At 47.2% G+C, this 25,292-nt stretch overlaps 2 protein-coding genes across 8 annotated transcripts; one reads left to right on the top strand and one right to left on the bottom strand.

The window, feature by feature from the left end:
• Positions 1-797: 797 nt before the first annotated feature.
• Positions 798-19,114, bottom strand: CCT7 (chaperonin containing TCP1 subunit 7). 7 transcript variants are annotated; one of them, XM_025405685.1, is made up of 13 exons: positions 18,966-19,114; positions 17,709-17,801; positions 13,253-13,406; positions 12,512-12,618; positions 10,474-10,599; positions 9,598-9,650; positions 8,934-9,105; positions 5,789-5,953; positions 4,539-4,727; positions 3,812-3,909; positions 3,334-3,466; positions 2,356-2,562; positions 798-1,162 (listed from the first exon to the last, which is right to left on the bottom strand). In XM_025405685.1, the coding sequence occupies exons 3-13, from the start codon at positions 13,278-13,280 to the stop codon at positions 941-943; spliced, it is 1,500 nt and encodes a 499-aa protein (XP_025261470.1). In that variant the 5' UTR covers positions 13,281-13,406; positions 17,709-17,801; positions 18,966-19,114; the 3' UTR covers positions 798-940. The 7 variants fall into 7 exon arrangements, with proteins under 7 accessions (XP_025261470.1, XP_025261466.1, XP_025261467.1 ...); XM_025405681.1 differs by lacking the exon at positions 17,709-17,801 and having other exon boundaries at positions 18,966-19,109; XM_025405682.1 differs by lacking the exon at positions 17,709-17,801 and having other exon boundaries at positions 12,512-12,552; positions 18,966-19,035.
• Positions 19,115-19,168: 54 nt separating this feature from the next.
• Positions 19,169-25,000, top strand: PRADC1 (protease associated domain containing 1). Its single transcript, XM_025405690.1, has 5 exons — positions 19,169-20,243; positions 22,807-22,907; positions 23,440-23,549; positions 24,045-24,212; positions 24,436-25,000. Exons 1-5 carry the CDS (start codon positions 20,177-20,179, stop codon positions 24,554-24,556), a joined length of 567 nt encoding a protein of 188 aa, XP_025261475.1. The 5' UTR covers positions 19,169-20,176; the 3' UTR covers positions 24,557-25,000.
• Positions 25,001-25,292: the final 292 nt, after the last annotated feature.

Raw genomic sequence — 25,292 nt, 5'->3', positions numbered from 1 at the left:
ACCCAAAGACCATCAAGTTAGGAGGAATGCCAGATTCCAAAGCCTGGACCTGCCCACCACCCTCTGTGCTTTTGAGTCCATCTAACCAGGAGTGACTGGGTTCAGAGAATTTTTTTTAAAAAATCCCTTTCCAGTTTTAGCTAGCAAGTCTCAATGGCTGACAATGACATCATATTTACCTCCAGCTTTAACAACGACCAACTACAGAAGGGTGCAGGCCAGCTATCAGGACCAGTGTAAATGAGGAGGATGTTAGACACTGCTGTATTTCCAGCTCATCTGTGCCAGCCATTCCAAACTCCCATTGGTCACAAGAAAGCAAAACGACCAAGATCACTGGGGGCTAAACTGAAAAGACCAGGGGGGTGCTTTCAGTCATCTCCTTAGACGACTTCCAAGGGATCACTAGAGTTTAGAGAGCATGAGACCCTCCCTAAAACACCCTTCTCACAGTCTTGAGTAAAAGGGAACAAAAGACTAAACCAAAAGAATATGGAGATAGAAGGGGCAGACAAGGTAATATAACCCATTCACTCAAACCAGAGAAACCCTGAGAGCAGTGCCTGGCTAGGCCAGGGCTAATACGATGATGCTAGAAGAAAGCAACTGCATGTTGTCCAGCCACTTCTGGAACGAAGAATGCAACCATAGTGAAACTTCCAGACAGGGGCCACTCTAGTGGAGCTGACCCCAGAATGCTCTTGTCTCCCTGTTGGACGAGTGCATGTAAAGCTAAAATTCGGAGCTACAGCCAGACATTTATGAGTACTGTGCCAAAATAATTTACAAAGTTATCCGAAGTCTTACATTTTATTTAAATAGCCTCCAGTGAGAAGAGAGTGGGCCAATTACTACCCCTTCCTTGTAAAATGAAGTAACCAAGCCAAGGAGAGTAGGTGCACCCAGCAGCCAGCCAGTCATGTGACAGGTGGGGTGCCTCTCAGTGCGGGCGGCCACGACCACGGCCCCGGCCTGCTGCTGGGGGAGCATCCACAGTTGAGCGGGGGTTCTTGATGGTTTCATCTACAGACACGATCAGGCACGCAGCCTCAGAGGCTGCTGTCAACGCATTGATCCGCACCATAGCTGGCTCCCACACGAAGGCCTCAAAGTTGTCAGCAATGTCCTCGTTGTTGATGTCCACCCCATACCACGTGCCCCCCTGAAAGAGTAGGAAAAGGAAGGAGGTAATATGAAACTGCTTTCAACTTTCCTCTTGTAAACTGGTACTCCAAAAGACACTGCTAGGAACCCACAGACTCTCTCAACTTGGTGGCATTTTGCTGAAGAATACTGCATCTTCCTATGGCAGCATGTCAGGAACCTGGAAACATCCCTATTCCCGCCAACTCCTCCCTTTAACCCTGGACATACCACACAAGAGCTCTGGGATCTTCTCCCAGGCAAGCTGTTGTGTTTCGGGGTAGCCCCATCCTCAGGTCACCTGAGGACTATGTATCTATCCAACAATGAGTTCCCAAGATAAACAAGAATGACAAAAATACTATTCAATCTCTCATCTCATTGCTTCAAATAGCCCAATTTTACAGATGAGGCAAGTGAGACACAGAGATAAAGTCACTTTAAGCAAAAGTCCTAATACAAGCCAGAAGCAGGGTCATTCACTGAGTGCTGAGCACTTAACAAACCTACATCTATTTAACAAACGGAGAAATTAAACTCTCAGAGAGGTTGAAGTAACTAACTGAGGGTCACTCTTGGAGGGCTCTGGAGGGCTTCACCACACTGATAAGCCCACTCCATGTAGTCAGCGTGTGCCTCCAGGAAGGTGGATGCAAGGTTCCTCCTGTGGTACCATGAGGAGCATCATACTTTTTTTTTTTTTTTTTTGAGACAGAGTCTCGCACTATCACCCAGGCTGGAGTGCAATGGCACGATCTATGCTCACTGCAACCTCTGCCTGCTGGGTTCAAACGATTCTCCTGCCTCAGCCTCCCAAGTAGCTGGGATTACAGGTGCCCACCACCACACCTGGCTAATTTTTGTATTTTTAGTAGAGACAGGGTTTCACTATGTTGGCCAGGCTGGTCTCGAACTTCTGACCTCATGATCCACCCACCTCAGCCTCCCAAAGTGCTGGGATTACAGGCGTGAGCCACCGCGCCCAGCCACAATCATATTCTTGGTAGAAGCAATGAAGAAACCCTGGCTCTCCAGTGCTAGCACCATGGCTTTCCTTCTGCCCTCAGAGGAGGCAGGTGGTCAGGTAGACAGGCTGGGTGGAGTTGCAGCCTATCTCCTGGGCTAAGCGTGAACAGCTTGAGTAGCACAGCTCACATTCAGAACCCAGCCCACCTGCCCAAACCCGGAACCCTGGGGAGAAAAAGGACCCACCTGGGCATGCCGAGCCCGCAGTTTGTTGAGAATGTTTGTGGCATCAAAGCCAGCATTGTCACACAGCTGGCGTGGGATAATCTCCAAGGCCTTGGCATACGCCCCAATCAACAGCTGCTGTTTTCCTGGAATAGTCCTTGAGTAATCCCGCAGGTACTTGGAGAGCTCCATCTCAATGGCCCCGCCACCAGCCACCACTGAATCATTCTGCAGAGATCAGACCTCTCAATGGAAGAAGGCCCCTGGTCCAAACTTCCATGCGGGGCCACTCAGTAGGTCCCTTCAGCCCAGAAAGAGTGGTTCTTCATTCCTTCCTCCATCCCAAGCCCCAAAAGCCCAGACATAGCCCCTATCTAGAACATCCCAACTTCAACCTGAACCTTATGGTTTCTATTTTCAAGGTCACCTGCAGCTCAAGGACACTGGCACAATTACTGGAATACCTGACTACATTAGCTCCACAGTTTGCTAACAAAATCAAGTGTTTCTTCTGCTTGCTCTGTTGCCCAGGCTGGAGTGCTGTGGTGTGATCATAGCTCATTGTAGCCACCAACTCCTGGGCTCAAGGGATCTTTCCACCTTAGCCTCCCAAGTAGCGGGGACTGACTACAGGCACATACCACCATTCCTGGCTAATTTTTTTTTCTGTAGAGACAGGGTCTCGCTATGTTGCCCAGGCTGGTGCCAAACTCTTGGCCTCAAGCAACCCTCCCACCTCGGCCTTCCAAAGTGTTGGGATTACAGGTGTGAGCTACCACACCTGGCTAAAAGAACAAGTCTTAGCTTTCAAGGCAGGATGACCTATTTTTGAGAAACGGAGGCTCAGTTTCTCTACCATTTGTGGGGCAAATCAGGGCTCACCACACCACCCAGGAAAGGGCAGGTTATATAGAGAAGGAATCACCACACAAATCCAAGGTCTGATCAGCTAGGGAGATGAGAGTAGGCTGTGCAGGCAGGAGGCCATCAGCCCCGTACCTTGATGGCCCTCCTGACGATCATGATGGCATCATGCAGGGACCGCTCTGTCTCCTCCATAAACTGCTCGGCACCGCCACGGAGGATGAAGGTACATGTCTTGGCCTTGGGGCAGCCAGTAAAAAAATTGTACCTATGCCCAGATTAAATAGTACACACATGAACTCTTGTCTGCCACCATCCTACTGTATTGCCCTCACTGCCAGCCCTCCCAACACTCAGCAGCTGCTCTTACATTCTTCACTCAGGTTACCCAATCCCAACCTTACAGACGCTTTCTTGGAAAGGTCTACAACTGTACCACCAGGTCATAGAAGATTGTGGAGTCTAGGCTTTAGATCTTCCTGTAATGCTGTACATTATCTGAGCTCTTTATGGCTCAAAGGTGAGACTCTGTAAAACCTGTATACCACAGCCGAAAGATGGCAGAAGACCAGATCCAGGCGGGTTGTGAGCTCGGCCTGGGCCCACGGCTCACCTCTCGCCTCCAATCTGGGTCTCTTCAAACACCTGGCATCGACCCAGCACATCTGCTGACAGAGCATTCACACTGGTCTGGATTGAGCCTCCACACGCCTAGGGAGCAAGGAAGGCAAGATCTAGCAGTGAAGGTTCCCGAGGCCAGGTAGCTTCCTGCCACCTCGTCTCAAGGCCAATTCCCATGCCTCTGCATTACCCGCCCTTTCCCTTGACTTCCAGGCGACCCTTCCCCACCTCTGAAAGAGCAAAAAACCAAAACAGAACTAAAACACATCAAGGGCAAACAGGAGAAGTTAAAAAGGAGATAACGACCCATTCGATTCAGCTTATACTCCCTCCCCTAAACTAGGGTGGCACTGGGTCCAGCACCTGAACTCAGGAGTACTTTAAACCTAAAAGTATCATTTGTGGGATGCTCATGAAAGGGAAGAAATCTGGCTAGAAGAATCCATATTTGAGTTTGTCCAGCTAATCATAGCATTACTGCTAGGTTCTCTCACAAACCAGATTTCTGGACTTGTTTTTGTTAGACTGTAGTAGTTTGTGCCACTGGGCACACACACATGGAAATGGAGTGCTTCCTGCAAAAAAAGAGAGTTAAAAAAAAAAAAAAAATGGCTCAATTCACATGCCAACCTGACAGTACACTATCTGTTATACCAGGGGTCAGTGAAAACCCTTCAGGGCCACAAAGGCCAAGAAGCAGCCTGTGAAAATCTGGTTACCATCATTGTCCTCTTCAGATCCTCCTCAGGTACTCGGCCAGCACAGAACATGTCCCTGTCAGCAAAGTACTGGGTGGCCACATCCCCAATGGGGAGTTTGGACAAGACAACTTTGGCTCCAGAATGATGGATCTTCTCTAACTTGTCATAGAGAATGTTCCACTCAGCATCAACAATTGCCTGATAATCCTGGAGAGACCCAGAAAAGGATGAGAATGATTTGGGGTGAAGGTTGACATATATGGTAAGGTAAAATACACCCACCCGCCCCCACCAAATAAAACATGCTGATTTATCTGGGAATTAACAGAGATAAACAGAAGAGCCACTCCTCAGTCCAAGCAAACAAGGACCCCATAAGATGACTTACGAATCACCTGAAACTCCCCAACACAAAAACAGAAAGTAACCCCAAGGCTGAGAACCAGAGGTAGTGCTGTCAAGATGTGAGAAATAATTGAACCTGGCTGAGGTCTAGCCTCTTCTGAGGTGCTGGATTCATGGAGTTCCCAATAAGACCCCTTTGGCTGGGCACAGTAGCTCATGCCTGTAACCACAGCACTTTGGGAGGCCGAGGCGGGTGGATCACCTGAGGTCAGGAGTTCAAGACCAGCCTGGCCTACATGGTGAAACCCTGTCTCTACTAAAAATACAAAAAAAATTAGCTGGGCGTGGTGGCACATACCTGTAATCCCAGCTACTCAGGAGGCTGAGGCAGGGGAATTGCTTGAACCCAGCAGGCAGAGGTTGCAATGAGCTGAGATTGCACCACTGCACTCCAGCCTGGGCGACAGAGTGAGACTCCATCTTGAAGGAAAAAAAAAAGACCCCTTCCCCAAGAACTGCTCAAAGATGGGTGACACGGCTACCTCCAGAGGTAGCCTGGGTAACATCAACAATGAGAGCACACCTGTCTCTGCAGCACTAGGTCTAGTCTAGAAGTGGAGGAACTCACACCTGCACCAACAAGAGGAACCAAAATACCGGGCAGGCTATGTAGCTATAGAGACCCTGCCAACCCCTTCCCCAGGACCAGAGCATATTTCAACAGGTCTGCCCTATCCAAATTTCCTCAGGTCAAGGTCACTCAGGGAGAATATAGAGTATGGAAAGAAGGGGGCCTAGTACTTAGATATCAATAGTCAGGGGGGCAGGAAGAGAAAGGGGCCCACAACAGCCATGAAGACCCAGGGCTCTGGCTCAGAAAGCTGTCCATTTCCATGCCCCCACCAACTGGTGAACCCACCTACCTCAACTGTGTGGACTCTTATCTCAGCATTGTCCTTCTCAGCTTTCAACTCGAGCTCGACATTCAAAAGGGCGATCTTAGGATTGTGGTACTTTTTGGGTTGCATTTCAAACCCAGCGTAAGAGAAAGTCTTCTTGAATGCAACACCAGCTACCAGCTGAGAATCCTGTTTTAAAAAAACAAACAATTTAACAGTTTGGTACTAGTATGAAATAAAATCAAGCTACTTTTTTGCTGGTTAGTGCTTATCCATTCCTGTGAACCTGAGCTAATTATGTCTTTATTTCACTGTTGTAACACAGCCTTTCTGTTATCATAAAATCGGAGACAAATCTTTTTTTTTTTTAAACACCACAACATATTATTTCAGTTATCCCTTTAGCATTAAGGAAAATCATCTGGTTAGCAGAGGCAAAGCATGGTAAAGGCCTACTGGGCTGTCCTCTAAGACTGACTTCTGCAGCACTGGCCAATGGAGAATGCTCTACAAACTTCCATAAAGCATGCCAGAAGAGAAGCCAGGTGTTTACAAAGAAGGCAAAAGTCGTGCAATGCTACCCGCTTCTATGCCCCAACTCCCAAATCTCAAGTCTCCTCCTGCACACCTCCATGTACCTGTAACTTGCACTGCACCCTCCACCCCCATACCCCCAATAGCATGGATACTACAGCCTTGACGCTTCCTCCCTCCAGAAGATGAAGCCAAAAGGTCATAAGAATCAGAAATCCCCCGTGTAATTTCTAAGCTATCACTGCAGCTCCTCAGACCTCAATCCCTCAAGTTAGGATCTTCTACCACTTGTTCCACAACAGAGCTTCTCTGTGGGTTGGATTTAACAGCAAGGCATAATAGAAAGCACACTGCACTCAGGGCTGACTCAGCACTACCATGAGACTTAGGTTCCAATGTCAGATCCTTTCCTTACTAAATGACCGAGTCACTTCCCACACCATAAAAAAGGGTATTCAGTTCAATAACCTTTAGGTTCTCTGCCAGTGCTCATCTACAATTCTAATCTATAATCCTGTAACCCATGGGTGAAGAGTATCTGTCCCCAATTCCTGCATCATTCAAATCCACAGCTTCCTAAAGGGAGTGATGCCTGAGCTGAATGATGGATAAGCAGAAATTAGTTAAACAGAAAAAAGGAAAAAACGAGTGCTCTTAAGAGGTGGGAGGCAGTGCTGTGGAATCAGGGAATGAAAAGCCATTTGAAGTTGCTAGAATTTAAAGAACCAGCCAGTAAGGGAGAGAGAGGAGAAGCAGGCAGGGGCCAGTTTAGAAGGGTCTTACAGGCTCTGTTAATGCCTGGCTTTGTATAGGGAGTGCAGACGTCAGAAGGCTTTATGCAGAGGAATAAAGTAGGAGACTTCACCTTGCAAACAGTAAATAAGTACAATGGATTTAGGGGATCCAAAACTGGAAGAGGGGTGGCAATGGTCCCAGGAAAGAGTAAAAGAGACAGACTCAAGAAATAATTAGGAAATCACGAGGAAAATGGAACAATGGTAATTGACAGGTTGGAGTCAGAAGGGTTTTCAAGGATGATCCCAGATTCCTAGTTTGAATAAACGGTGGTGACACCATGACAGGAAATACAGAAAATGCTATCACAGGACTGGAGGACAAGATAAAGCGTTTAATAGCAGTTAGATACAAGAGCATGAGACTCAGAGGAGAGGTGAGGACTAAAGATATGGATCAGGAAATTCTCAGTTAACCCTGGTAACAAGTAAATAATCACTACCACTATTTATTGAATTCTGGGTCAGGTTTGTATGTATTTAACGAATGTAGGACAGTCTGGGAAAAACACAAGTGTGGCTTAAGAGTCCCTGGCTTTCTTGCCAGGTAAGATTATTAGTCCTAATTTCTAGTTTAGTGGATGCCAATCTAATCTCAAGTATTTATGGAAGTAGGAAGGCCCAAGAGAAGATGAAAAATTGCTACTAAAGCAGTGAGTAAAGACAAAGTCAGCAAGCCATGATGAAGACAGGGAAATGGCTCAGATGACCTCCAGGTTCCTCACGGTTTTATTATATACAGAGAATCTCAGCCCACTGGTCTGACATATGCCACAATAGGAGGGGAAATAGCAAAGTGGGAATGCAATTTGGGAGGGTAAAATTTAAAGAGAAGGGCCAGGCTATCTTTCAAGCTGGTCCTCCTCTACCCAAATCGCTTCAGTTGAGGTCACTGACGACGAGAAATAAGTACAGGAGGCCAGAGACTGCAAAGGCCAAAAGTAGCGTGGAGATATCAAGGACGTTTCCAGACAGACACTGCTGTGTTAAAAAGGAGGAGTTCTGCTGTCCAAGACAGTAGCCACTAGCTACGTGTTGCCATTTAAATTGAAATAAAATTAAGATTCAGTTCCTCAGTTACATTAGTTGCATTTCAGGTGCTCAGTAGCCAAGTGTGGATAGGGCTATCATATTGGACAGTGCAGATATGTAACAGTCCCACCACCCTACAGAAAGCTCTACTGGAGGGTGCTGAGTTAAGAGCTACACATGTTAATATGGATCAGTTTCTAGAGTATGCTGTTGAATGGACAAAAGCAAGCTACAGAACACTATATAAGCAATCTTTTGTCTTTAAAAAACAGTATTTACATACAAGCTCATATATGCACAAAGTAATTCTGCAAGGATACACACAAACTAATAGTGGCGGTATATGGGGCAGGGGTAGCGCATGAAACACTTTAGGCCCCTTCACAGTTTGAAATATGTATCACCTATTCAAGATAAATGAATGAAAGAAGGGCGAGCTTAACAGTATCACTTAGGAGTAAACCAGTGAACTGAAAAATCCCTCTCAGATGCATTAATTGGGAGGTCACTGATAATTTATTTGAGCTAGTTCTACTACCCCCCAACTACCCACTGACACAGAGAACCTGAGATTCTGAAAATCATCCAGTCCAATTTTTCTATTCTGCTGACAAATAATATCCACAGAGGTTACCAAGTTTATCTAGTCACAGCCTCTAATGGCAGTACGGGAAGTACAATATAAGTCTGACTTCCTGCCTAACATGCATTCTCTTTACTCCTGTAATGAGTACCCTTCTGCCATATGAAGCTGTCTGAAAAGTCAATATGAAAGCAAGAGCTGTCTAGGAAGGTCACAGCAGGCTTACCTCGAGGGCTCCACCCTGTACCTTCTTGATTCCAATCATTTTAAGCTGCAGCAAATCATCGAGCATCATCACTGCATCCACCACCATCTTAGCAAAGAAAGCTTTCTGCTGGGAGATCAGCTTGGAGCTCAGAGCGGTCATGGCACACTTTTCCAGCAGCTTCCTCTGCTCCCTGGCACACAAGGGTAGAATCTGCATCAGGTCTTGAAAACCAAATCCCTCTTATCTGATTCTATTACCATGTGGAGGTAGTTCCCTTCCAGTCTCTAAACTCAGCCCTCTCCAACTTCACCTTCTGTATCTTTAGGGCAGATTATCAGTGACAGATGGTGACTGCAGTCAAAGATCTCATATGTGGCAGCTTTTAAACTACAGTCGACAGCTTCTTTTGTGCTCTGTGGCCTGGGACACAGCCAAGGGTCCGGCATGAGCCAAACAGCCCCAGGCACATAGAAGAACTGCAGCATGCTTCTGCATCCAATTTGGCCACAGGAAGTCAGTCAAGGTTCTGACAAGGGCCTGACGCGGTGACTCGCACCTGTAATCCCAGCACTTTGGGAGGCGGAGCTGGGAGATTACTTGAGCCCAATAGTTCCAGACCAGCCTGGGCAATATAGCAAGGCTACGTCTCTTTTAAAAAAAAAAAGGCCCACTACAGACTTACACTTTATCTGCCTTCTTCACAGTCACAGCAATCTCTTTGATCTTGTTAACCGCCTGCCAAGAACAGAAGTTGAATGAGTTTCTCATGCTAAAGATGAACTGCTGAAATGGACCCCAGTCTCTCAATAGTCCCGAGTCTGTTTACTCCCAAATCCTAAGCGTTTATACTTTACAGCTGGAACAACACTTCTAGGTATTGTAACTGCTCAGAAAAATGTAACTCTATAGTTCAGAAAATTCCAAAAGTCAGAAATGCAGAGTGGGTATACAGTTCTGAACAATCAGGGTGCTTCCAAGATTTTGTTCTGGGTCTGCAGGTAACACACTACAACAAATGAGTGGAAACAGCTGTGACAGGAGATTAAGCCAAACCTCCTGGTTTACTAAAAACACCTATGACAACTTCTACCACTTTATATATTAGTTATATAAAAAACATGCTACAAATATATAAACTATCTTTTCCAAAGTACTCCTCATATATTATTTCATTTTAATGTCACTACTCAAATTAGAGATAGCAAAAAGAGAAAGTAAGGCCTAGAAAGATTAAATGACTTGTCCCAGATCACAAATGAAGGTTAGAGGGCAAATAGTTAGGTCTCAATATACACCATGAGGTACTTGATAAAAACTAGTCCTTACTAAAAGACTATGTCTACATCATAGTCTACCAGGCTGACTCTAACCTGATTAAGTAATACACCTCATCAAATGGCTACAGAATAGTAGAACTGAGATTACTAGGGAGATGTCAGAAAATGCCCAAAGTACCCTGTTCCCCAGTCCCTCCACACTCCTGGAAAGAAATTCCCCTTCCTAAGAGAAATGTGAAGGTGCCCAGACCCAAGGCAAGGTTAATCAGTACTGCCCATACCAGCTGGGTGGCTGTGCGGAAAGCTCGAATGATGATCTGGGGGTGTAAACCTTCCTCCACGTAGGGTTTCACTTGCTTCAGAAACTCTGCAGCCAGCAAGGTCACTGAGGTGGTGCCATCACCCACCTGGAAGATGACAGGAAATACACGTTTTCTGATGTTCAGGGAATAAAGCCCTGAAACTCCATTTTTAGGCACACTACCCATTTAAACTGAGTATTCTTTAAATGGATGTCAAGCTTTTTTCTGGAAGCACAGGTTTTTGCAATAAGTAGAAAGAAGGTAATGGTAGTTAGATATCCATCATGTCAAATAGTCCTGGGCTACAAAATTAATTCCCCAGACAGCCCCATTCTCTAAAGAGGGCTGATGTGGACAATCAGATGTTCTCAGGGTATAAAATTACACACATGAATTAAGTGAGAGCTTATGTTACGTACAAGGCATTGTGATAAGACAGTCATTGTCATGCGTATTATAATACAGTACTTACAAAAATCATGGTACCAAGAAGCATGAGACAAACATTGTTTAAGAACCAAAAGGTGGTTGGGCACAGTGGCTCACACCTGTAATCCCAGCACTTTGGGAGGCCGAGGCAGGCGGATCACCTGAGGTCAGGAATTCAAGACCAGCCTGGCCAACATGGTGAAACCCCGTCTCTACTAAAAATACAAAAATTACCTGGGCGTGGTGGTGGGCGCCTGTAATCTCAGCTACTCGGGAGGCTGAGGCAGGACAAATGCTTGAATCCAGGAGGCAGAAGCTGCCGTGAGCCGAGATCACACCACTGCAATCCAGCCTGGGCAACAAGAATGAAACCCCCTCTCAAAAGAAAAAAAACACAACAAAACTGGGAATAAGCAGATTACTAGTCTGCTAATCTTTTTTAGATGGTACTTTTCTGTGATGGGATCTAAACCCTACTTAATGAGGGTGAAAAAAAGAGCTTTCAAGAAAATTGGATAAACTTAAAACCAGAAGAGATTAATTTCGGTAGCAATGGGGTCGTGCTGTATTGCCCAGGCTGATCTCAAACTCCTGGATTGAAGCAATCCTCCCACCGTGGCCTCCTAAAGTGATGAGATACAAGCATGAGCCACCATGCTCAGCCCAGAAATTTATTTTTAACTTCATGTATCTTCACTGTGTAAGGTAAGAAATTCTCATGGGGCAAAAAAAAAAAAAAAGGTTACTACAGAGAAGGTTTAAGTGGCCAGATTTCTGGACCAAAAGGCATTATTCCCTCATTGAAGACAAAAACAAATCAAATCCAGACTCTTCTCACTTTAATTTTAAATATGCTATACCTATTTTATAGGCTAGTGGGTCCTAATAAATCTTTTAATATAACTTTAGGACATATCTGTAGTATACTTATTTTACAGTACTCTAAAATACAAAACCTATCTGTCAACACATTTATTAATACTCCAGGGTTAGAATTTATTTTTAAAAGACAGAATGGCTAATGCCATGAATTATACACTTAAAAATGGTTACAAGAATAAACTTTATGTCTATTTTATCATCAGTTCAAAAAAATAAGCCTGGTGTCCTGGGAAATGCCAGTAGTTCCAACGCCTAAGGAAGCTGAAGTGAGAGGAGGCTTCAGCCCAGGAGTTGAAGGCCAACCCAGGCAACATAGTAAGACCCCATCTCCTTAAAAAAAAAAAAAAAAAAAAAAAGGGCGGATTGGAATCCTTAGTTTACAGCCCCATTTTATAAGCGATGAGAGGTAGAATTATTTAACCTAGCAACTCAAACAAATGACAGCACACAACCTGGTAAGGTCTCAGGCAGTAGACTGATATCTAAAGACTGTTGTCATTCACCAATGTATTAACGGATATGAAAAGCTACATGTAATGAAATAGTATGAATTTTAAAAGGCTAATAATTCTAAATACTTTTATAAGCATGTATTACTTGTACAATTATAATTATATAAAATCTTAAAAAAATTTAATAGAGGAGAACTAAGGAGCAAGCAAGCATGTGTTTCAACCTCCATTTAAACACACAACTATTTTCCTACCTCAGCATCTTGGGATTTGGCAATGTCTACCAAAGTCTTTGCTGCAGGATGGACAACATCAAGAAGTTTCAGAATTGTGGCCCCATCATTAGAAATTGTTGCTTTGCCTTAAAAGAAACAAACAAAAATTTAAAGCCCCTTTCTTAAATGCTGTCTTCAAGTTGGACCTAGAGACCAGGTACACTTTACTGGGATGGGGCAGAAGGGATCACGACAGGGCTGAAGGGAAAGGAAACCTATCCGATCTTTCTATACAGAATTCGCTCTGTACACAAAGGGTCTAAAATCACAAGCTTTTGAAGACCACAGACTCCCAATTTTCCTTGAAGTGTAATTAATACATATCAACTGGATACAAAGAAGATTTTTTAAATAGAAGTAACCACTCAGATGTTCTTACCACAGTTGATACCCTCACACATCAATATACCAAGATATAAACAGGAATTGTCTTGTCTTGATAACAATGGAAGTGACCACAGGAAACTCCAGATGGTTCTATTTCATGTTTCTAGGCCATGTCTCCCTATGAGGCAACAGGCTTTTGAGCCTAGGTTCTCTCATATATTCCCACATGGGCTCAGCAGTCAGGACAATATAAGAATTGCAGCTGCTTCAGAGTGAGTCATCTTTCAACGATCTTAAAAACAGTGGGATTTCTGAGACCAACATATGCTAGTCCCAAACACCCCCCAGGAGCCTCCTCTCTGCACACAGGCCTGAGGAACTCTGTAGACTTACCTCTGCCATCCACAATAAGCTTGTCCATGCCACGGGGACCCAGGGTGGTTCTTACAGCTTCAGCAATCACCTGGCAGGCACTGATGTTACTCACAAGCTGGGGGATGCCTTGGGAGCTATCAGTCCCCTCTTTCAATAGGATAACTGGTGTGGGCTAGAAAAGAAAGAAAAATTAACTGCTTTTAATAATCATCTATCATAATGAGACTGGCAGGGGAAAGGGGAAAATGCTCCCATCTCTCCCTTAACAGAATTATCTAGAGGTCTTCTTAAACCACATTTCCCCCAACTGTCTACCACATCCATTCCCCAACCAGCCTCTACCTCCAGAGACACTATTAAATTTAGCCTACCCTGCAGGTATACTAGACAGGAAAATGGTTTGAGAAGCACTGACCTCGTCTAAAAAGAACAAATCATGAGTTCTCCAGTGCCCAGCTGAATGACCATGGCCTTTTCAACTTCTGACCTTACTCCCTGTGCGGAGGAATTAGGTCACAACACAGGAGGAAGAGGCAGACCCTGCTAAATGTTCATCCCGCAGCAAAACATCCACTTGTCTGTGTTACAGCTCAATCTTAGGGAAGCAGATGGGGCACTGATGCAAAATGCAAGATGCCAAGAGCTTGAGGTGTTGTCCTGGAGATGCCTAGGCAGTCAGCTTTATATAACAGTGATGTTCAGCTGCAGTGTAGGAAAACAGGCAGAGAAACAAATAGTACCTTTGCCCTGTTTTGAAAAATGATGGCAAATCTAATTCATATAGCAATGTTTCCACCTCTCATGCTGGCTCAATAAAGTTTCTGTGTGACTAATTTCCAATCAGATACCCCAAAGAAGTTTCTCTCTTTCTATATTGCATTGGTCTCCAGAACATTCCCTATCCCTGTAAGGGCTTCATTTGCAGACCTGCTTTAGAAACTTTGAGAAACAGGGATACTTGCTTGTTTTAAAGGGCCTGCTCAGATATATTTGCTCCAGTGACCACCTTTATTAGCACAGAGGGTAATTTCTCAGCTTAGCAAACCAGAGTACTTTCCCTCTGCATTCAAATGTGAGCCTTCAGAGATGAGCCCACAAACTAGATCCAGTCTTCTCAAGTGTTTCTGGCTAATTTTGTGTGTGACACAGAATGCAGTAGGATAAATACTATTTCAAAACTTTTACTGTGTTTAAATTTGTTACTAGGCTATGATTAAAAATGTACTTCTTGGCCAGGCATGGTGGCTCACGCCTGTAAACCTAGCATTCTGGGAGGCCAAGGCGGGTGGATCACGAGGTCAGGAGATCGAGACCATCCTGGCTAACACGGTGAAACCCCGCCTCTACTAAAAATACAAAAAATTAGCCAGGCGTGGTGGTGGGCACCTGTAGTCCCAGCTACTCGGGAGGCTGAGGCAGAAGAATGGTGTGAACCTGGGAGGCAGAGCTTGCAGTGAGCCGAGATGGCGCCACTGCACTCCAGCCTGGGCGACAGAGTGAGACTCCCTCTCAAAAAAAAAAAAAAAAAAGAGTATTTCTTACTGTGGCATGCAATAAAAAGTTTGAAAGCCATCGCCTAGTCCTTACAGGCACATGAGATGTCTGAGCAAGTAAGGCACAGGAAAGCACAGGGTTTTCGAGGAGTGAGGAATTCCTGCCAAAGACAGAGTCTAGCCACCCATGAGGCTGATTCCTTATTAACTGGTCAATTTCTTAAAAAGCTCAACTCTTTTGGCCAGCACAGCTGGAGGGTAGTAAGCAAGAGGAAGACTGGAATAAAGCTGAAGAGGCAGGCAGGAACCAGACCACATACCCACTTGTAGACATACTATGGTGAGGAGTTCAGATTTCATTCCTAAAAAGGAAAGCCCTGGGAAGCTTTCAGCAAAGGAAAGGCACACTGTGATTTACATACAAACAAAAACCACTGTAGAAAAAAGAGGATCACTTGAGCTCATGGAGTTCAAGATCAGCCTGGGGAACTGGGCAAGACCCTGTCTCTACAAAAAGAAAATGAAAGATACCCAATAAACTCCACGGAATAAGAGAGTGGGAGTAATTTAATATATTATTCTTTTTTTTTTTTTTTTTTTAATATTTCTAAGAGACAGGGTCTTGCTCCACCATCCACGCTGGAGTGCACTGGTGAGATCATAGCTTACTATAAGATCAAGCCTCCTGAGCTGGGCCTCAACGCATGTGGTACCACACCTGGCTAATTTTTTAAATTTGTATTTAAAAAACGTCACCCAAGCTGGTCTCCAACTCCTGGCCTCAAACAACCCTCCCGCCTCAGCCTTCTAACGCACTAGGATTACAGGCATGAGGCACCATGCCAGGCCCTCATTAATTTTTTTTAAATGTTTGTCAAATAATCAAACATTACTCATTTTATTTTTTATTTTAAAAAGAATGCTTGTCATGTAAACCCCTACATTTGGGGTCAGGCATCAACTGAAGTGAAAATTCCTTCCTTTTGCTGGAGTGTCCCAGGTCTGGTGGCAAGAAATGGCTTCTCTATACTGCCAGCATTCTTCCTGGCCCAGTCCGTGGCACCTTCTGTAAGGGAAAGATGTGTGTCCTGAAAGGCCCCACCATCTGCCAGTCTTGCTGAATCATTCCTTATGGCAGCCCCAAGTCTTCTCTGGTCCACCCCTGCCACAGGTGGAGTATTACACTTTAAATCAAAAACTAACATGAGTCTCAATCACTTTTCTACCACCTTCAACAGGTTCTTTCACCTCCTTAACAGCTTAACTTATCCAATGCTTGTGTACACTTTTTCTCACCTCAACCTGCAAAGTGTACCCCCATCTAAAATAGTCACTGCCATCTTCTACCAAAACCACTTTCTTACCACCAGTTCACCAATTCCTCAGGGCTCCAATTCTTCCAAGAAGTTTTCTCTACAGTAATAACAGGGGCATCTGAACAGGGGATCCCGTAACTTTCTCTTCACTTGCACTTGCTCACAACTTTTGTATTACTATCTATCTTAAGTATAAGCTTTCCAAAAACAAGGACCAGAATAACCTTAATTTGAAGAGTGCCAAGATTTGGTCACGCATGAAGCAATATTCAGCAGCTTTTGGGGCTGAAAATCCAACTGCTACTTGTAAGTGTTTAACAGTACTGGCTCTTGACTTTTGGGGAGAAAAGCACTGTCAGTATAGTAACACTAAATTTACTTAGAGTTCTTAAGTACAATGCAAGCAGAGCTTGGAAGCAGCTAACCACAGATTCTCTATGTTTTGTAGGCCCAGAAGAAATGGCAGACTGGGTAGAGAGCGTCTATGGGGAGGAAAAGGTGGCAGAGCTGGGTTGAGTCAAACCAAGCCAAGCATGATATAGGTTCTCTTCTAACAGTTTCCCAGCAGCAGGCACTGTATGGAAAGTCCAGCTTCCATCCCTTAGTTACTTTCAACCTTGCTCCTTTTTTTTATTTATTACTCTAATAAATAAGAAACAAGGTCGGGTGTGGTGGCTCATGCCTGTAATCCCAGCACTTTGGGAGGCCAAGGTGGGTGAGTCACAAGGTCAGGTGTTTGACACCACCTTAGTCAACATGGTGAAACCCAGTCTCTCCTAAAAACACAAAAATTAGCCAGGCGTGGTGGCATACGCCTGTAATCCCAGCTACTTGGGAGGCTGAGGCAGGAGAATTGCTTGAACCTGGGAGTGGAGGTTGCAGTGAGCCAAGATCACGCCACTGCACTCCAGCCTGGGCAACAGCAAGACTCCATCTCGGGGGGAAAAAAACAAAAAGAAACAAACAAAAGCAGACTCCAGTAATCCTGTCACAGGTATCATGGAAGGTTTTGGAATTTCAGCTTACTGATCTTCCTCTTCATCCTACTTTAAAACTTTCACTAAGCATCATTAAGCTTAATGGTTTACAAAACAAGAACAAGTGTGTATATGCCAAGGCACACAGCGCTCAACACCACAAAGGCAAGGACATACATTTTATACTAGCTGTACCAACATCACAGGACTGAGGTTTCAGGGGACCTTTTCACTTCTCTTTCGATTATAGAAGGATTCTAGAATACCAGGGGCCAATTTGAAGACAGGAAGACTCTTGGAGATAGAAGTTTTACGTTCCAAAAATGGGAAGGAGATATTAAGAGCCAATACAGCAGGGAAATAGTCAATCTGACAGAATAGGGGTCAGTTCAGGGAAAACCCAAGTGTGGTGACCGAGATAGAGCCCACTAGTGAAGTTTTATCACGGCAGAGAATGGCGGTTCTGATCCCCAGCTGTGCGAATGTGAACTAAAGCTCTTATGGAAGACTTGGCAGCGGGGTGGACTGATTACAGAGATGAAAGGAACCAAACAACCACCTCGCCAAGTAAGAGCTAACATTGCTGAGTGCTTACTATCTGCTAGGCACACTGACAAACTGAGAACCAGAAATTAAATAACACGCTCAAAGTCACACAGCTAGTAAGTGCCAGAGCTAAGTTACAAACCTAGGCATTCAGTGTAGCTCCAGAGGCCTTACTCTAAACTGCTATACTATGCTGCCTCTGCACAGAAGATGAAGACTTCAAGAATGAGCAATGCTGGAGACATAAAGGGAAGAGAAGTACAGTTAAATGCGAATTTCCTTCTACGTTGGGTACAAGCGGGATTCACAGGGCATCTGGTAGAACACCTAAAAGGAGTCTGCCTCCCTAACAGGACAGGGAAAAGCTGCAGGAAGCAGGAAAAGAACAGAAGATTGAGTCGGACAGGCCAAAATGAATAAGTGAACTGCAAAGTGCACAAAAAGCAGTATCTCAGTCAGGGTCAAACACCACCTCGGAAGCTGGCCCTACTCAACAACAACCCAGGAGATACTATCCATCGAGGCTTGGGACCCACGGGAAGCATCTGAAGCTACGAGAGGGAGAAAAGAGGTGTGGGGAGTAGGGCTACAAGGAGCACTTTAGGTGGCTCCAGGGCTCACAGCAACTCCCTCGCCCCACATTTTAAGAAAACGAGACCCAGAGTTAGGTAGCCAACTAGAAAAGTCTTTCTAATGTCACCGGAGTCCGAGCCTGGGTCTTCCCACCTCCGATACGGTGTCTCCATCTGCCTTTCCCGTTCTCCTGGCTGAGAGGCTGCACCCCCCGGCAACCACCAGGGCTTGGTACATTCAGTAGGCACTAGAGACACATTTATTTAATGACTGAGCGAGTGAGTGAATGAATTAAAAGTACTAGGGAAGGCGTCTGCTTCTCTGCACACTGCGGTGAGGGTCAGCGAGTGACCACAGTGAGTCCCTGGGCGGGCATAATATGAGGTCCCCAATGTGCCTCTGCCGGTTCTAGGAAGCACACGTCTTTATAGACGGCAAATCTCAGGGCAGCCCGGGCTTCCAAGTCTAGCGCCGACCGCGTAACCACGGCCGACCTGCACTGTTTCACGCAAGTCCCGGTCATGCGGGGCTCAAAAAGAGGTCCTCGACGTGGGTTTGCGGGCCCGAAGCACCCTGGGACTTGTAGTCCCCAACCGGCCCGCCCAGAGACTCCCCTAAAGCCCCACGCAGCCCTCGCCAACGGCTCCAGCGCCGTGCTCAGGCCGAGCCAGGCCGCGACTGCCCGGGGTGGCCCATAAGCTGGGGATCTGGGCGAGAACAGAGGCGTCAACTAAAAAAGGGTCCTACAGAGCAAGCCCCGGCCGAGTGGGGCCGGCCACCGGCCAGATAGCAGCTGATGGCGACGGATGCGCGAGACGCCACTCACCATCATTTTGGAAGCTGATTCAGCAGCCCGCCACTCTCCCCTCTTCTCCGAGACCCGGCCGCCCAGCAACCCACAATGCTTCGCGCAATAGAAATACCCAGAAGATTGGGCCGGGAAAGGAAAAGAACGGGCCACTTCCGCTACTCTATGGTTCGTTACCACCGAGTCGTTGCGGCTAGAAGGACCTGAGGCTGGGCTTCCGGGGCTCGCTAGTGAGGGGTGGTCATTAAAGAGGGTATCACCGCATTTCGGTCGTGCTACTTTGAGCACGGAGGGTCTTTGCTCGGCACGCATCACCTACTAACTTAATTCCACCTTCCTCCATCCCCGGGCGCCAGACCAAGGAATGCAATAAAGGCAAAAGTGTGGGACGCAAAGTGTGGGATAGGCTGGTGCCAAAGCACTTTACGTGAGCGATCTCATTTAATCCTCATAACCCTATTGCGTTGGTCCTATTATTAAGGCCATTTTACTGATGAGAGAACGGAGGCTGACAGGTTACGGTGTCCAGTGTCAGTTACACAGTGTCAACGGGGCGAGCGTGGGAAGCTGGCCCCAAAGCCCGTTTTCTGGCTTTGCACTGGCCAGAGGCTCCTCCTGGATGGCGTGCGCCAGGCCGCGTCCCCAGCGCCTATCCACGGTGAGCGCGCAAGCGTTGGTGGCACTGGGCGGAGAACCCCCTGGCGCAAGACGAGTGCCTTCCCGTGAAGGCGTGGGGAGGAGGGAAGCGCAGCTGGGAGAAGGCTAATCGTAGTCAAGCGAGGCGGCCTCAGAGTGGACAGGACCGAGACCGCAAGGACTAACGGCCATGACTATCGGCAGCTGAAGCAAGTCCGGTACCGGCACACCTCCAGTGCTTGTCCTTCGCGGCCCGCCCACCGCCCCGAGGACCAGGAGAGTGGAGTCCAAACTGAGAAATGCTGGGGCGGGGCTGAGGCGAGGACTGGCTGTAGCTGTTAAGAGTTTAAGCCAATCAGCCCCCGGCTCCACTTCTCTCTACCAATAGAAAGTAGGCTAAGGCGCAGAGGCGGAAAGTGTGGCTACATGAGCAGGCGTCGGAGCCAATCAGCCGTGAGCCTCGTTCCCGTCGTCCAGCCCGCGGCGAGAGCGGGTATGTGGGCGGGAGGCCGGGCAGCTGTCAGGCTAAAGTCGGGAGAGCGACGCGCGGCGGGGCGGCGGTAGGAAACGCGGCGCCGGGCCGGGCCCTGGAGATGGTCCCCGGCGCCGCGGGCTGGTGTTGTCTCGTGCTCTGGCTCCCCGCGTGCGTCGCGGCCCACGGTGAGCGGCAACGGGTGGGACTGCGTTGCAGGGCGGGGCTGGCCGTCCAGCTTGCGCCGCGTCTCGGGTTGGGGGCCACAGGTCACCTTGGGGACCCCGCGAGTTCAGAGCAGGACAGGTCTGGGAGCGGGCGGCCGGAATAAGTGGGTGGTGGTCCAGGGACATAAGGTGGGCGCAGCCTGAGGCTGAAGCTCTGAGTCCTCAGCTTCCCACGACAAAGCAGATATCCCCACTCGCCCCTCCCCGCCCACTAGCGCCGACCCAGGTGACTTAGGGTGCGACCGGGAGGGACAGCTAAGGAAAGATACTACAGGCTGGAGATATGTATGTGAGCACTCACATGTACAGGAGCACACATTCCTACACGTGGCCACACACGCACAAACCGTTTACACCTACACAAGCACATAAATGTATACATCTATGCACACACATGAGCACATACGTATACCCACAACTTACACAAATAAGCACACGCAAAGGCAAGCAAGGGTTGGGGAGGGACTGTTTGACGCTAGTCCAGGAAGGCTTTCTGGGGGTGTATTTGTATCTGACGGGGAGTCCCCACTCCCAGGACTGTATAGCCCAGTGCCAAGCCATGGGAGCTCTAACTGATGGCTTTGATTTGGGCAGTAAACAAAGACAGCTAAAGCCTTAATCAATCCCAGCCTTGGTACACAGTAGTGACTTAGTAGTTTGTTGATAGATCAATGGACTTGTGACAGCAGTTTTCTTTTTTTTTTTTTTCTTGAGACGGAGTCTTGCTTTGTTGCCCAGGCTGGAGTGCAGTGGCACCATCTCGGCTCACTGCAAGCTTCGCCTCCCGGGTTCACGCCATTCTCCTGCCTCAGCCTCCCGGGTAGCTGGGACTACAGGCGCCCACCAGCACGCCCGGTTAATTTTTTTGTATTTTTAGTAGAGACGGGGTTTCACCGTGTTAGCCAGGATGGTCTCGATCTCCTGACCTCGTGATCCGCCCGCCTCGGCCTCCCAAAGTGCTGGGATTACAGGCGTGAGCCACCACGCCCGGCCATGACAGCAGTTTTCATCCTTCAACATTCCGCAGTCTCTCTGGGTTAAGGAAACCAGGGACTCAAGTCCAGGTACAACATTAAACTTTGGTGCTGGGGAGAAGATCCCATGCCCCAGAAAAATCTAGTTGTCTGGAAATTCTCTTCCTCGGTGCTATGGAGCTGGATATAGTTGTTGTTCATTCATTCAGCAAAATTTATAGGGCTACCCCTATATTTACTTATGAAGTTATGAAGTGGAAGAGACAGATATTTAAAAATTATGAATCCAGGGCGGGTGCGATGGCTCTCACCTGTAATCCCAGGACTTTGGTAAGCCAAGGTGGGAGGATCACAAGCCCGGACAACAAGGCGAGACCCTATTCCTATTTAAAAAATGAAAAAAAAAAAAATCAGCCTGGGCAACATGGCGAAACCTTGTCTCTACTAAAAAATACAAAAAAAAAAAAAAAAAATTAGCCAGGCATGGTGGCGCATGCCTGTAGTCCCAGCTATTTGGGAGGCTGAGGCATGAGAATCGCTTGAGCCTGCGAGGTGGAGGTTGCTGTGAGGCGAGATCGTGCCACCGCACTCCAGCCTGGGTGATAAAGTGAGACCCTGTCTCAAAAAAAGAAAAAGAAAAATTATGAAAGCTGTATAATTACAAATTACGTTGAAAGTCCCCATTTATTGAAGAGTACATTTGAATGGGTATGGGAGGGCAATCATGAGGCAGAACCTTTCTCTGAGGAAGTGACATTTAAGGTATGACCTGAAGGATGACTAGGAAAGAGTCAGGTAAAGGGGTGGAAGTAGGGTGGGGTGGGAGTAGGGGGCTTTGCAGGCTCAGGGAACAGCTTGCAGAAAGACCCAGAGAAGTGAAGAAACTGAAAGGTTTGTGTAGCTTGAACACAGGATGGAGAAGATGAGGTTGGAAGAGTGGTCAGGGGCCACAGCAAACAGGGTCTTGTAGGCCACAGTTTAAAAAGAGTTTAAATTTTAAATGCAAAGGGCAGTTATTGAAAGGTATTGAAACCCTAGGCATGGTGATGTGCTCATAATTGCTAAGATGTTTTCGACTTCTGGTGGTTGTTTGGGGAGCAAGAATGGAGGCAGGGAGGCCAGGTAAGAAGCTGAGCTATCAGGACAAGAAATGATAGTGACTAGACTAAGGGGGTGGCAGTGGGACCAGAAAGTCAACTTTTAAATTTTAGTGAGAATTGCTTTGTATGCAGGTCACTACATCTCTACCCTGAAACTCCCAGGTCTTCAGAGCAAAAATATTAACCCTGGAGCTCTCAGTTTTCCTGGCTTACTGTGTAAGCAGCAGCAGCTGATATAAACCTCTGGGGTTACTAACTTTGCATCAACTCTATCCTCCCCAGAACAGAGACCATCTAGCCCCTAACCCCGCCACTAGAGGACCCCGTTGGCTGAAGCCAGGCCCCTGCGTCCAGACTATAGCCAGCCCAGCTGAAGACACGGGGTCTGGGATCTGAACCTAAACCAGTTTGTTCCTGGGAGGCTTCTTACCTGTACTCTTTATCCTTCAGGCTTCCGTATCCATGATTATTTGTACTTTCAAGTGCTGAGTCCTGGGGACATTCGATACATCTTCACAGCCACACCTGCCAAGGACTTTGGTGGTATCTTTGTAAGTTAAGGGAGACACCTGATCTCTGATCCTCAACCTCCCTCCTCCCCTCACTGAGCTGCAGTGACCCTCTCATCCCACCTGAGTGCGGGACAGGGAACGGAGCAGAATCAGCTCTGCCTTCCATGAGCTGCAGCACAGAAAGGAAGCTCTTCCAGCTACTCCCGAGTATAATATAGATCTAGGCACCATGGAGGGACAAGTTGTGTTTTTAGGGGACATGAAGTGAAAAGCCAAGAGCACCAGCTTCCTCTGCCAGCTCCACCTCTGAACTATGTGACTTAAGGCAAGTCACTTCCTCTCTCTGGATCTACAACCAACTCCCCTGCCTATCTCATGGAAGGGTAGGGTGGTGTAGGACAACCAGATAGGCCTTTGCGATAATTAAGTAAAAATGTTTAAGTGTCTGGCGATACAGAAACCACTCCATGTTTCCTTCACACTTTACAAGGTGCCAATAAGATGGGATTGTCAGCCCAGTCCTAAAGCTGGTATGTCTCATTATACTCTCACCTCTCTAAATGTTTTTCAGCACACAAGGTATGAGCAGATTCACCTTGTCCCCGCTGAACCTCCAGAGGCCTGTGGGGAACTCAGTAACGGTTTCTTCATCCAGGACCAGATTGCTCTGGTGGAGAGGGGGTAAGGAGTGGGCAGGCAGGACATGAGGGTTGAGCAGGCATAGGGCAGATTCTGAAATTACTGGTGGTAGTGCTTTGAAAGAGCTGTTTTTGAAAATTTCATCTTTTTAAGCGTCTTTGAAAAATGTCTAGCCTGGGCCAACATGGAGAAACCCTGTCTGTACAAAAAATACAAAACTCAGCTGGGCATGGTGTTGCACACCTGTGGTCCCAGCTACTCAGGAGGCTGAGGTGAGAGGATTGCTTGAGGCCACGTTAAGGCTGCAGTGAGCTGAGATCATGTCACTGCACTCCAGCCTGGGCAACACAGCAAAACCTTGTCTCAAAAAAAAAAAAAAAAAAAAAAGTTCTAAAATTATCCATGCTTTTAGCTATTTACTTATGAGCCTTTATAACAAATTCTTCAGAGTCTGCCTTCTATACTCCCAGGGTGATGGTCTGGTGAAGGGGGAGCTAGGACCTGTCTTTCCTTTGGTCTCATCACCACCTCTTCCAGGGGCTGCTCCTTCCTCTCCAAGACTCGGGTGGTCCAGGAGCACGGCGGGCGGGCAGTGATCATCTCTGACAACGCAGTTGACAATGACAGCTTCTACGTGGAGATGATCCAGGACAGTACCCAGCGCACAGCTGACATCCCCGCCCTCTTCCTGCTCGGCCGAGATGGGTGAGGGCTCCTTGCCTCTGTTTATCAGCATGAGGCTGGGCGCCATGACTTGGGGAGGTCGGGGGTAATCACCAGTCCCTTCTTGCAGGCCTCAACTTGGGGTACTTCAGTTAGAGGGTAAAAAAAGTTCTTGGGCTTTGAAACTCCCAGATTGATGGGGACAGTGGGGCATGATGGGGTACCAAGAAAGTGACCATCACCACTTCTCTTCATGCCCTCCCAGCTACATGATCCGCCGCTCTCTGGAACAGCATGGGCTGCCATGGGCCATCATTTCCATCCCAGTCAATGTCACCAGCATCCCCACCTTTGAGCTGCTGCAACCACCCTGGACCTTCTGGTAGAAGAGTTTGTCCCACATTCCAGCCATAAATGACTCTGAGCTGGGAAGGGGAAACCCAGGAATTTTGCTATTTGGAATTTGGGGAGAGCATCTGGGGACAAGTGGAGCCAGGTAGAGGAAAAGAGTTTGGGCATTGCTAGGCTGAAAGGGAAGCCACACCACTGGCCTTACCTTCCCCAGGCCCCAAAGGGTGTCTCATGCTGCAAGGGGCAAAAGACAGGCCCCAGGGCTTCTGGCTAAAACCTGAAACAAAAGGAGCTGAAGGTAGGCAGCCTGAGAGCCATCTGTGACCTGTCACACTCACCTGGCTCCAGCCTCCCCTACCCAGGGTCTCTGCACAGTGACCTTCACAGCAGTTGTTGGAGTGGTTTAAAGAGCTAGTGTTTGGCGACTCAATAAACCCTCACTGACTTTTTAGCAATAAAGCTTCTCATCAGGGTTGCAACTCTGTCCTAGAATAAGAGCACACAGGGGTGGGCAGGACCTTCAGACTCACTCATCTCATCCTATACTGTCGTTCTGAGGAAAGGAAACGCCCACAGAGGACAGAAACTGGCCCAGGTCATTTGGGACCAGTGCTCAGACTGCTAGTCTTAGATCCCAGCACAGCTTCCTGTTGAGAGCCAAGGACGCTCTGGGAAACCAGAGTTCATCCCCTCAGGAGAAGACTCATGTTAGAGCATAGGGATCCAAACTGGACCTCAGGGCCAGGCATGGTGGCCCATGCCTGTAATCCC

This window comes from Theropithecus gelada, chromosome 13 (assembly GCF_003255815.1).
Source record: "Theropithecus gelada isolate Dixy chromosome 13, Tgel_1.0, whole genome shotgun sequence".
Lineage (NCBI taxonomy): Eukaryota > Metazoa > Chordata > Mammalia > Primates > Cercopithecidae > Theropithecus > Theropithecus gelada.
Note: the sequence above shows the minus strand (reverse complement) of the source record. Positions and strands in the feature narration are given on the sequence as shown.